The sequence below is a fragment of the Lynx canadensis genome, chromosome D2 (genome assembly GCF_007474595.2).
Source record: "Lynx canadensis isolate LIC74 chromosome D2, mLynCan4.pri.v2, whole genome shotgun sequence".
Classification (NCBI taxonomy): Eukaryota; Metazoa; Chordata; class Mammalia; order Carnivora; family Felidae; genus Lynx; species Lynx canadensis.
This window is the reverse complement of record NC_044313.2, coordinates 40262364-40276384: the sequence shown is the minus strand read 5'-3', so window position 1 is coordinate 40276384 and position 14021 is coordinate 40262364. Positions and strand designations below refer to the sequence as shown.

General features: G+C 39.6%; 1 protein-coding gene across 3 annotated transcripts in view; it reads right to left on the bottom strand.

The window, feature by feature from the left end:
* ERCC6 (ERCC excision repair 6, chromatin remodeling factor) overlaps window positions 1-14021 on the bottom strand; it is a 78742-nt gene that overhangs the window by 43791 nt on the left and 20930 nt on the right. For all 3 annotated transcript variants that reach the window (XM_030334469.1, XM_030334471.1, XM_030334470.1), the window contains exon 6: window positions 2025-2150. In XM_030334469.1, coding sequence (XP_030190329.1) covers window positions 2025-2150 — 126 coding nt within the window. The remainder of the gene's footprint in view (window positions 1-2024; window positions 2151-14021) is intronic.

Here is a 14021-nt window from a genome sequence, read left to right as displayed (position 1 = left end):
AAAATTAAACTGGCCTGGCTAAAACTTAATCATCAAAGAAAAATGGAGACACATCAATCCTATTAATTTTTCTCATACAGCAGAAGAAAAGGAACAGAAGTTTAATAACACTTATGAAATATTTAAAAACCTGTTTTTGAGAAATGAACACAAAATACTTTCCAGAAATGGGCAATTAAGACTAATTAAAACAGGGGCGTCTGGGTGGCTAGGTCAGTTAAGTGCCCGACTCTTGGTTTCGGCTCAGGTCATGATCTCACGGTTCGTGAGATCAAGCCCCACATCAGGCTCTGCGCTAACGGTGCAGAGCCTGCTTGGGGTTCTCTCTCTCTCCAATCTCTCTGCCCCTACCCCACTTGCTCTCTCTGTCAAAAATAAACAAACATAAACAATTTTTTTTCTTAAAAAGACTAAAACAAACAAGCAAACGTACTTACATTAACTACTATAGGGTTAATAGTCAATACCCTGAATCCTATATGCTCCTAGTAATCAAAGTTTGGATCGACTGTGAAATTTCCTTAACAGAAAATCTCACACTTTCACAAAAATGCACTCAACTTGACTCTTGAGCATATTTGCCAACTCACTTACTACATGTGTAGAAGCATCCTTATTTGTTAAATCAATTTAATTTATAATCTGGGTATTCCTTTTGCTTGTACAACACTGATACTATTTGGCCTGTTCCTTAAGAAGCAATCACTTTAGAGCCGACCAAAAGAGAGTTGTCAATAAATGCTGTCTTTATGAACCCTTCCATAGTTAATTTTCATGTGGGAGAAGCAATAAACAAAGAAGCTACCTCTCTGGGCTATAAAATGATTCATCTGCAAAAATTACTAGGGAGATTCTGGCCTGAATTTCCACATAGGTCTTCTTCTGTCCAGTTAGGACAACCCAACCAAGACACTTCACATTTTCAGGATTTCAGCTTTCCTACACATTAGTGGGATAAAGTAACTACTCCCAACTCCTTCTGCCCACCCTCTCCTCATAGAGATAAAAACTGAAACTATAAGACCTCTGAGAGAAAAGATAAAAAGCATGTTATTTTTCAATAGAGATCTTGCACAAGTTTTCAATAGAGACTATTTTCAATAGAGATCTTGCACGGTTGACAGGTGAATCTATGAAGGAGATTAAACATAACTGTCTCAAAGAAATTAAGTTCACATCCTGCACCCAACTACCAAGTGATGCTACTAGACAGAAAGCTATTTAATGGTTTAACTTCCTCTATGCATTGAAGAAGCCTTCCTAAATTATCTTGTTAAGTAAATCCCAGGAGTGATGAGACTGAAAATGTGCCTCAGTATTTACATTCATCATAAGAGACTGGCCCAGGCCAGGTAGGCTACAGGCACGCATCTATCACACAGCTCCCAGTTATCTGGAACACTTGGCCACTTCACACATGAAACATAGTCTCACATAGCAACTTAATGCTAAAGGTGTTTGCCTATACCTTCTCTTTTGACATTAGAACAACATCTGCATAAAATATTTAGATGCACATTTGGTCAGCTCAGAAGTATTCTACTCTTAGGTACAATATAAAACACTTAGATACTACTCTCAATAGTTTTTTATTTCTACACAGAAGTAAAAAAACAAAAACAAAACAAAACAAAAAAAACACACCCCAATATTGATTTTAATATACATCTCTTCTTACTTAATCTGACTTAAGAAATTAGAGATTTGGTCCCTTAAATTTACTAAGAGCAAAAAAATAATCTGATGGAGATGGCTTTTAAATGTGTTGCTTCTAGGCTGCAGAGACAGGTCCACATAGACTCAGCAGCTTACAAACATGCCCAATGTGAACATTAGTCAATTTATTATCATCTACTTTTAATGAGCAGCACGTGGCTAAAATTTCATTTGATGGTATCCTATCTGCAATACATTGTTGCAAGTACCTTAAGGGTCCACAGGTAACTACTGTGCAATTCCTGAAATATTAATTTGTACACAATGGCTTGATGACAGACATAAAGGAAAGAACACACAGCACATACTTAAAAAGTTTTTTGAACAGAAAACCCGGGATTTTAAAATCGTCAAACTCAGCATCGCTCTCCTCAGAATCGCCTTCAAGCTTCAGACACTTCTCTTTGTCCCGCAGCCTCAGCTTATTCCATCTCCTACCATGAAAATAAAAATCATATTTCCATTATTTTGGTTGCATGATTAGAATATAGTTCTAGATAATGCACAAGAAAAAGAAGAAAATTAGAATGGTCTTTTAGCTTTCTACTACCATCATTATCCAAAACACTGATACTCAAAAAAAAAAAAAATTCTCTTTTCCTTCTTTCTCAATTCAATTCTTATTTGAATTATTATAGCTGCTTTAGAAATATTTCTGGAAGGTCCCATTTCATTATCAAAACTACTTGTTCCTCTCCTGGCATACCCTAAAGGGAAATTTCTATGCTAGTTCCTAAGATATATGAACTTAATTCTAGAAAAGACTCAGTGAAAATTTCAATATAACTTAATCTCCAAAATGACAGTATAACAAAAAATAGATTTCATTTATAATTACTATTTCTGTGCCAAAGGTATGATAGTCATAGCATAAAACAGCATAGTGTCTTGAACATAAAGCAAATTTTTGGTCAAAACTGCTATATATCAGATTAACATATGAGGGGGCATCAGCAATATCAAAGGACTGACAATTAACTTAGAAAAAATGTTTCCACTAAATAAAATCTAAGTTATAAATTTAGTAATAAGATGCTTTTAAGATATAAAATAAGATGAATTGTTACTCAAAAACTAAAAATAGAACTACCCTACGACCCAGCAATTGCACTACTAGGCATTTATCCAAGGGATACAGGTGTGCTGTTTCAAAGGGGCACATGCACCCCCATGTTTATAGCAGCACTATCAGCAATAGCCAAAGTATGGAAAGAGCCCAAATGTCCATCGATGGATGAATGGATGAAGAAGATGTGGTATATATACACAATGGAGTATTACTCGGCAATCAAAAAGAATGAAATCTTGCCATTTGCAACTACGTGGGTGGAACTGGAGGGTATTATGCTAACTGAAATTAGCCAGTCAGAGAAAGACAAATATCATATGACTTCACTCATATGAGGACTTTAAGAGACAAAACAGATAAACATAAGGGAAGGGAAACAAAAATAATATAAAACCAGGGAGAGGAACAAATAGAAGAGACTCATAAATATGGAGAACAAACTGAGGGTTGCTGGAGGGGTTGTGGGTGGGGGGATGGGCTAAATGGGTAAGGGGCATTAAGGAATCTACTCCTGAAATCATTGTTTCACTATGTGTTAACTAATTTGGATGTAAATTCTAAAAAATAAAAAATAAAGTTAAAAAAAATAAGATGAGTATTTATATTTCAGAAGGGTGATGCCATGTATGTATAACGAAAAAATGTCAAAAGATCTGAAAGTCTTTTTTTTAAGTGTTTATTTTGAGAGAGGGAGAGAGAGAGAACACACGCACACGCAGGGCAGGGGCAGAGAGAAAATCCAAGCAGGCTCCACAATGTCAGCGCAGAGCCCAACGCTCAGCTCGATCTCATGCTTCATGAGATCACAACCTAAGCTGAAATCAAGAGTTGGATGCTTAGGGGCGCCTGGGTGGCTCAGTAGGTTGAGCAGCTGACTTCGGTTCAGGTCATTATCTCACGTCTCGTGGGTTCAACTTCCACATGGGGCTCTGTGCTGACAGCTCAGAGTCTGGAGCCTGCTTCAGGTTCTGTGTTTGTCCCTCTCTCAAAAATAAACATTAGAAAAATTAAAAAAAAAAAAAAAAAAAGAGTTGGATGCTCAACCAACTGAGCCACCCAGGCGCCCCTAAAGATCTGAAAGTCTTAACATCAAGACTATTGAGAAAGTGCAGCCATTTCACCAGACTAATTCTGTATCCAAATAACTATGATGAATATTGGTGTCATGAATTAAAAAATATACATACAAACGTCAAAAGCCTCACACTCTACTCACTCTCAAAATAAATGGATGACCTTACTCAGCATGCACGCAGCTCGCAATGTGAATTTCACAAAATGGTGGGAATAGGATAAAGCAATATAGATAAATGCCTTCAAAGTCAAAAGCTCACAGGAAGGGAATGAGAACAGTAACATATATAAGAAGACATTTATCCGCCATCGATTATGGAAGAATGCTAAGAGAATACGTGAGGAAATGTAAATGAGAAAGTGGAAATAATATCACACATACTGTCCACTTAAATCAATGTTGTGTTCCGTATTAATTAGCACAGGAGGCCAAATACATGAGTGACAGGCAATCCCATCCAGGTAGCTGCTGGAGGACCTTCAAGTACATCCTCTGATAAATTCTTGCTTTGTTGAGGATGTTAACTCTTCAAGTAACAAAGGGGCTACCTGAAGTTTAACTGTGATCAATAAGGAAGAACTAGCTGATGATCTGAAACTCCTTCAGGGCACTACAAGTACCAACAAATAAGCACTGTTGGTAATTTCCAGAGAAGAACAGCAAATTTAAGAGGCAGCTTATAGCCGAGCCTAATAATGGTCATATAGCCATGAAGTTTAATGTAAGATAGTCTTTTTATACAAAAATTGTAATGACCTTTTTGTGCTCTAACTTCTAAAGGCAATCTTTTCCTCTCTTTTTTTCTTCCTTAAAAATTATCTCCATGCAACTGACGAAATGAAGTACGCCTTAGTGGCTATAATCGGCTTTGATCTTCTTCTGAGTTTCCTATTATCCACAAATTTAGTTAAGTGCAATGGTATACAGCACTGGATCTCAACCAGGGGCAATCTGGCCATCCTCCCCCCCACCCCAAGTTAATTTGACAATGTCTAGAGACATATCTGGTCATTACAACCGCTGTGAGGAGTGAGATATACTACTAGCATCTGGCAGGTAGAGGCCAGGTGCGCTACTAAACATTCTGCAATGTACAAGACAGTCCTCCATAACAAAATGTGACCTAGTCTCAAATGTCAATAGTGCCAAGTCTAAATAAAAAACCCTGGTAGATCAGTATACCCACTATTGGAACTTAGAAACCAAAATGAGGGGTGGTGCCTGGGTGGCTCAGTCAGTTGAGCATCCAACTCTTGGTTTCAGGTTGGGTCATGATCTCACAGTTTATGAGTTCGAGCTCAGCATCAGGCTCTGTGTTGACAGCGTGGAACCTGCTTGGGATTCCTGCTCTCCTCTCTCTCTCTCTCTGCTCCTCCCCGACTTGCGCAAGTGCACATGCACACCCTCTCCCTCTCTCAAAATAAAGAAATAAACTTAAAAAAAAAAAAGAAATCAAAATAATGTACATACATTTCCCTGTGTATATATTTGGATTCTTGCTACCTACTATGTGAAATTTAGCAAGCAAGCAATTTCACATGAGATATTCCTCAGTATCCAAATTCCTTACCATCAGAACTCAAAAACAAACATCTGCAAAACAAAAGATACTTCTATTTAGTAAATTTATGAATAATACAAAACTGATAAGAATCACAGAAATTACCATACTCACTTAAAAGTACTCCATTTTGCAATTACACAAAGATAACTCATAAGAATCACAAAAATTATATCCACTTAAAAATACTCTACTTTGCAATTACACAAAGATAATTTTACAGGAAGAAAAAAAAAACACCAGAAGATACTGGTTTCACAAGTTTGGCATAAGGTCATTGAATATTTTACATACAAGAGTATCACATATTTAACTCCACTGATAGATAACAGCTATTTCCTTCAACTCAGCCAGTAAATCTTTGGGGCTGTTAAGCTTCCCACTGCATCACTCTGTGTCAACAGGGTTCAGCTTCCTCCTTCTCCTCCCTCCTAAAATGTACAGGCATCATGTCTCCACAGCACACAGCACCTAGGAAACCACATTAGCCACCACAGAAATTATTGCATTCCAGTACCTTCCGCTTCATAAAGATGAGAAGAGCCAAACATTTATTCAGTTTGGCTAAAGGATGACTAAAGATGGTAGGGAAAAATCATTATTGCCTACAAGTATTTGTACCATTGTGAAGACAAATCGCCCCAGCAGAGTCATCCACACATATTAAAGACAGAAAATACCAGAGTTATAAAACCACATGCATATGCGGCTCAGTCTAAGCGATCCTTCTGTTATATAAAGCTGTAATTCCTCATGGGGCTTGGAGCCAGAACAGACCTCTGACCATCTAACCAGTGCCCACTGAAACAGTGCAGCACCTAGTGCTGATGGACAAGAAGGACCACATGGCAAACTGGGGGGGGGGGGGGGGGGGGGGGGGGGGGGGGGGGGAAGGGGGTGGTGGAGGAGTATCACATTCACCTGATGCCTTTCCCATCCTAGATGCTATCAAGAGTCTTAAAGTTGCTCTCAACCTGCTTGTCCTGCAACCTGGCAGGCTGGGCGACCTGTCTGGCCAGCAGGTGTAAAGGGATCTCTGTGCTATGAATAAACTGGGTTTAACACACAGAATAACCACAGGCCAAAACACAGAAGTCTGCACCCGGATGGTCTAGAATCAAATCCTGACTGTGATTTATTAGTTCTTTAACCCTCAGCAAGTAACTTCACTTCTTCAGCACCTAAGTTTCCTCAAGTAGGAGATGGGAAGAACAATGGCATCTACTTCCCTAGATTTAGGGAGGATTAAATGAGGTGTCACATGTAAAGCACTTAGCATGAGCCTAGAATGTAAGTGCTTAACAAATAACTACACTATTACGCGTAATCATATCTGCTTACTGAAATCCTCACACAAACACAATCCTCAGAGCTGTTACTATGTTCACGTACAGAGGAGGAAGTGGAGGCAATATATAACCCAATATAATTCATCTGTGATAAGGTAATGCACCACCAGTGTTTATTAACAGAATTCAACAAGTATGTGTGAACAAAAACCATGTTTATTAATCAAATGGATGCTCAGAAATTATGAGTACCATGCTCAACATGAGTAAACACACTTACCCATCAGAAGATACCTGCTGGAATACTTCAATTTAAAAATTCTGTAACAGATTTGTAAACAGTAAACTGTCATGAAGTATGGCTGCCTTTTATATGACAGTAACAAAAAAATTGATACAGAATGACTTAAATTGGTTGGGGATGGCTCAAGATTAAGATCTGGGCTCCAGTGATTCAAAATCTTAAAAATCAGATATGGTCCCAAAACGTCTAAATTCTGTGTTTCAATAAGTAAGGCAGATAATGGATTTTAAAAGTGGAAGGGGGCAGTAAATAGTCCAATATTTACATTTTTGGAAAAGAAATAACTTTTCCATGTTTTTTATCCTCGCATTTAAAAACATTCCGCACATGTAATAGTCACAGCTGCAGCCACATAAAAGCAAGTGGGCCTGGTGTTCCCTGGCAGGGTTTCTAACTCTTTGCGGGACTGCCACAGTCAGCCTGCTAGCGACTCCACTGGCAGCCACTTAGAAAAGAACCCAGTAATAAACATAAACTTACAATTCCAATCAGATGCAGGCAGAGAAAATGCTCCCTGGCTTTGCTACATTCATGCAAGAATGAGAACCTGGCCCAGGCTGTGGGGCCTGGGGCTGATACCACAATAATGATCTGTCAGAAGCAATTCGGACCCAGGGCCAGGCTCCTGGCAACAAGGCACAGCTAACCAGTTGAACTACACCAGGAACAACACTTCCTCCAGTTGCTAGGGCACCTTGTCAACAGAACCCTAAGAATACACCTGAGAGCTAGTTGCCACCATTTAAGGTTATTTATTTTCAAAGAATTTCCCAAACACCAAGAATGTTTAAAATATGTAAGTGGAAAAACACAGCTAACTGCCATTATGCCATACCTTGCAGTTTCCTCATATTTGTGCTATCTGCATTCCTGTACTGTCCCCAGGCTCCCCCCAAACACATATATCCCCACCCCACATGGACCATTGAGACCTCTGCCCAAGCCGTGACTCCAGAGATGCCTTCTTCGATCAGAGTTAGGTGTCCTGTCGTCCAGGTGCCTTCTCAACCCCACAGCACCTTGGACACACCTGGTGTTTCTACTAGAGTACTCACCAAGTGTTCAGCACCACTTGAAAATCGTATCTAATCTTCCCCATTAGACTGGGAGACACCTGAGGCCACAGACTGTTTTAGTCATACTCCTAGAGACCAGTGTAATGCCCACCTAAACACAAATACTCAGTAAATGCTGAATGAATGAATGAATGAATGAGGTTCAGAATTGGGCTGGAAATAAGGAAGACATCACAGACAGAAGCATGGCCTGAAAATGGTCAAAGTGGGTCATTCAAGAATGAGTTTAAGAATTGTCCTATTCTGGGGGCGCCTGGGTGGCGCAGTCGGTTAAGCGTCCGACTTCAGCCAGGTCACGATCTCGCGGTCCGTGAGTTCGAGCCCCGCGTCAGGCTCTGGGCTGATGGCTCAGAGCCTGGAGCCTGTTTCCGATTCTGTGTCTCCCTCTCTCTCTGCCCCTCCCCCGTTCATGCTCTGTCTCTCTCTGTCCCAAAAATAAATAAACGTTGAAAAAAAAAAAAAAATTAAAAAAAAAATAAATAAATAAATAAAAAGAATTGTCCTATTCTGGGTGCCTGGGTGGCTCTGTCGGTTAAGCATGTGACTTTGGCTCAGGTCATGATCTCACAATTCATGAGTTCAAGTCCTGCATCAGGTGAGCTCAAGCCCCGCTTTGGGTAAACACGAACTCTGCTTCGGGTGAGCCCTGCTGCTCTCTCTGCCCTTCATGGGATTCTCTTTTCCTCCCTCTCTCTGCCCTTTACTCACTTTGTGCCCTCTTTCTCTCTCTCAGAAAAAAAAAAAAAAAGTCCTGTTCCTTTTAAATTTTTTTAATGTTTATTTGGGGGGGGGAAGAGGGAGAGAGAGAGAGAGAAAGAGAGAGAGAGAGAGAGAGAAAGCAGGGGAGGGGCAGAGAGAGAGGGAGACAGAATCCGAAGCTGGCAGCACAGAGCCCGATGTGGGGCTTGAACTCACAAACGTGAGGTCATGACCTGAGCCAAAGTCAGACACTTAACTAATGGAGCCACCCAAGCACTCTAGGAAGTGTCCTGTTCTATCTCATTTACAGCCTACCTCCTGCTGCATTCCTGCTCTTTCTACATGTATGATGTTAAAGAACTACTCCTAGATACATCCACTGGGTAAACATGAGTAAGGTCCACTACAAAGAATGAGGCATGACAAGGACAAAGTCAGAGAAATTCTTGATTGTATAAGGAGGAAAAAAAAAAAAAAAAGGACAAGAAAGGAAAGGAAACTCCTTTATTAATAAAAATTTTGTAAGTTATTTTCAAGTCCTGAATTGTGTTTTGGGTTTTCCAGTGGATTCACTTTGTAACAACACTGGTTTCTGCACACCAGATCTTGGGAAGAATCAGAAGCCCCAAGTTTGCATCGAAGCTTCCCTAGGACCAGGTGGAAAAGGGTGGGCAAAAGATTCAACTTTTTAATGAAAGAATTCATCTTCTGAGAGAGGAAAACAAAAAATTTAACTAGCCCTAAACTACAATGACAATACTAGAAAGGAAATAATGTTTTTGATGGTCCCACCATCTTTTTCTTTAATCTACATATGTAATAATCACAGCTGCAACCAAATAAAATGAAGTACGTTATTCACTGGGGAGGTTTTCTAACTCCTACAGTTCCTCAGACTTCGGTGGCAGCCCCTAACGGAGAACCCAGTAAAAAACACAGATTTAAGATACCCACTGAGAAGTGAAAACCAGATGTGGGCAGAGAGCTGCATTTCAGGTCTCTAACTGGCAAGGAGAGGTGTGAACTTTAGAAGCATCATTTAACACCACTGCATTTGTCTCCTCTGGCACAAAATGAATCAAATAAAAGTTTCACACAGCACTAAATGGTAACATATGTACTACACCCTTGGGAAACTACTTTTTTTATATACTACATGCATATCAGATGCTATCTTGCAATTAATTATTGGTAGATTACACACAAAAAAAGTAAAACTGAGAAATTTTTGTTAATTGCAGGTTATATATGAATACAAAATAACTGTTAAAACACCTACTGTAATCTTGGGCAGGCAGGAATTAGGTGTAGCTCCTTAGTCTAGAAGGCCATCACGCTATTCCACCCATACCATCAGCAAAGATTAAGATTATCACAGTCCACTTAGGGAACAATGTCCTGCATATCTAGCACAGCAAGGAGTGTGGAAATCAAGCCTTACAAGGCACAAAAGAATGATCTGGAACACGGACCTTAGAACAGAGAAACCTGTGAGGAAGCAAAGTGTAATCCTCACCTATCCACACTCAGAAGCAAGGAGCAGGCTGTGAAGTTTGAAGAATGCCCCCTGGGCAGAGGTCTAGTGCCCCCTAGTGCATTCAAAGGAGAAATATTTTTTGATTTCTCCCAAAACAACTACTGACAATGTGTTTATATTTGTACAACTTTTTTATCACTAAGTGGACCTTATCATATTAATAAAAAATGTATAAAAGGGAAAAGAAGCCTAATATCAACAAAACTAAGTATATAATAGCTAATGATCTGGCTATGCATACTAATACCAATTGTTAAACTGCCTTTTACTTTAGAAACAGGACACCTTTTCATAGATACCATTATTTATAGGCTCTTCATGATTCTCACAGACCTCTTCCAACTTGTTGAAATCTTTGTAGTAAATGTTTTACCTGGTGGGCATGCAAATAAGAACAGCTAATATTTATTGACCGCCTGACATAAGCCTAATATCTTAGACATATTATCTTTTGTAATCCTCATACCATCTGTGAACAAAGTACTGCTATGACCCTCATTTTACAGATGAAAAGATGTACAGAATCTCACGGTTACTAGGTGAGACTCTGGCACTGGACTCCATGGCCTGTGATTTCTAACCCCTATGTCACATATCACCTCCTTGAGTAACAACAGCTAGCTCTGGACCAGTTGTGTTTTCAAACTACACATACAAACATCCATATTATGTATATATTTTTTAAACTCAGAGTCAGAAAACAAATACTAAGGAATGACAACAACTAATAGTTACTGATGCTCACCATGTGCCGGGCACTGTTTTAAGCAATTTACCTGTATTAATTTATTTACTCCTTGCAAACCCTGTGAGGCAGATACTATATTTAATCTTTTTCACAGTTAAAGAAAAATAGGGACAGATTAGGTAGCCTGGCCAAGATCACCAACATGAAGATTCAAACTCAGATAATCAACCTCTAGAGTCTACTCCTGTTACATAATCTTGTCTCTCAAACGTATTTTCCAAACTCCCTAAAACCACCTCTTTTCTCATAGTGCAAGCCAAAGAGTCAATAATCGCTTGTTTACTGGCTACACAATGAAAACAACTGTACAAGAGCAAACCAAGTTCTAAAAGTCCAATTCACAGATGTCTCAAAAGATGTCCTTCCCTACCTCAATATTGCACAAACTCAATATTGCACAAAGTGAGTCAAAACTCCCTCTTCACTGCACAGTTGCCAACTTTTTCAACAGTAAAATCAGCTTAGCAATTCTTTTGACTACAAATAATCTAGACTGAGCAAACACATAAAACATATTTAATAAACAGACAAACCAATGAACTGCCTATACCAACCCACAAAAAAGGCAAAATATACCTATCAATAGGAATTGTCAAACATTAGTAGCTTCAGACTGTATAGTAAGAAAATGAACATGCCTGCTCCAAAACTCCAAGGAAGTCATATATTGAGCTGCTTGAAATTCACAAGGGACCTAACTGCTCTGCCTTCATTTTTACACTGCAAGAGCCACCAAGCCTGGAGCACTTCAGACCTGCACTGTGAGGGAAAAGTCACACACCATATTGTTAAATCATTCTCAATACAGGGTGAAATTTCAATCTCTGGCTCATTCTGCACTTACTGCAATATCCATGAAAGAAATCTACAACAGAAGCACAATGAGTACAATTTGATTTTTAAAAATATATTCAAGGCACCAAGCTGGGTATTTAATATAGTTTGCATTTCTGTAGTGCAATAGGTTTTCTATTTCAGACAGCTAAGAATCCCTTACAGATTAGTCTAATTTGCTAAATTGAGATACTCAGTGTTTTACTTTTCTTATCTGCCTTTTTATGGTCTATCTGGGTGGACTTAATTGGCACATCTGAGCAGATGAAATACCCTCAGTTAGGAGTCCAGATCTCACCGAGTAAATTAAGACTGATGCAGACAATTATGCACTGAAACTGGGAATGAGAGGTGTGTGCAGAGCACGAAGCAGAATTAGTCTTCATTTGTGTCTTAGCTTTGTCATTTCAAAGAAGCCAAGATTCTAAGAAAACTCTTTAAGGGAGTAACTTTTCCTTCTGTCTAAAATATAGAATCCTAGGGGGGGAGAAAAAGAACACAGGTTTATTTCTTGAGACATTAACTCCTAGAAACTGATGGTAGTAAGAACAATCTTCAAATCATTATGTTTAGGTTTCTTGAATAAATCTAGATTAAACTTAAAAATTCAGATCTTAGACATCAAATGATTTGGAGATCAAATGCTTTTTACAAAAAGTTATAAGCTCTACAATGTAATTTGGCCTTTCCTACATGTGACCTTCCTGAAAGTGCTAAATCATCATCCAGTGCAAACAAAGATCCAATTGAAGAATAAATGAGAAAATCCCAGTGCAAAGGGAGCCAGCTCTAGGCAAAACAAGACACAGAGGCTCTGTAGGGATAATAAAATGGAGACAGAGCAGCTAGGAGAGGGTTCTAGGAGGCACAGCCTTCAGCAGCATTTCAGGCATGGAATGGGACCCACAAACAGTGTGGAACTGGTCCCCATCAAGTGAAGGCAGAAACCTGTTGCTGAGGCAACGCTCCTCCCAGTCCATCACACCAACCAAGCTGATAGATCACTCCCACCTGACCCAATCCTCCTCGGATCCCTTTCTCTTCTCCAGCCTTCTCCATTTACTGCTGTCTTGGACAAATTATATCAGCTTTCTGGGCTCAGGTTCCTATCTCCTAGGGTTTGTGAGGATTAAACCAAAGAACCCATCTGACACAAAGCACTGCCTAAGTAGTAAGCGTTAGGTGATGCTACCTATAGTTGTTCTCATAGAACCTTTCTTCCAACCCCCACATGCCACCCTTGCTCAAGCCATCAAGGCCTCCAAATTTCCAAATCCAAGAGACTTCTCCAACATTTATCCTACTTGGCTTGACCCCTCTAAGCACCTGAAAATGCTGACAGCCTTTCTCCTCTAGAACTATGCAAGTATACAGCCAAACCCTCCAAACCAGGATCCAAATCGCCTCTGGCCCCAGTAGCTCCAGTGCTTAAGGGGAAGGACAACAGAGGTACTGTTTACCCAGATGATTAAGCCTTGCAGTGTTAGAAGGTAATCTGTAAGATTTACATAATATATGGAGTCATTAGCCTTCTCTAACTCAAAGTTAGTCATACAAAACAAGGTAAAAAAAAAAATGGGGCAGAAAAGAAAAATCTTTAAGGTTTAAAGATTTAAATAAATATATTTATTTAAATAAATATTTGTATTTATTAAAAGCCAGTTACAGGGGTGCCTGGGTGGCTCAGTTGTTTAAGTGCCCGACTTCAGCTCAGTTCATGATCTCACGGTTCACGAGTTCAAGCCCCATGTTGGGCTCTGTGTTGACAGCTCAGAGCCTGGGGCCTACTTCGGATTCTGTCTCCCTCTCTCTCTGCCCCTCCCCCACTTGCACTGTCTCTGTCTCTGTCTCTCAAAAATAAAATAAACATTAAAAAAAAAGTTACATCAACAGGCGTGACTACAGATGCAGGTTACACAAGACCGTGAGGCAAATTCTATCCCCATCCACACCATACCTGTCAAGTCTTCTAGACTCCCTACAATCACCCCAAGTCCCCATCCAACTGGTTTAAGTTTTTGGTTTGGTTTCCATTACAGGAAGGGGGAAGAAGCTAAGTGCTGATTCTTAGTGCCACCCTGTGGTCACATCTAGATATTACACATTCCATCAA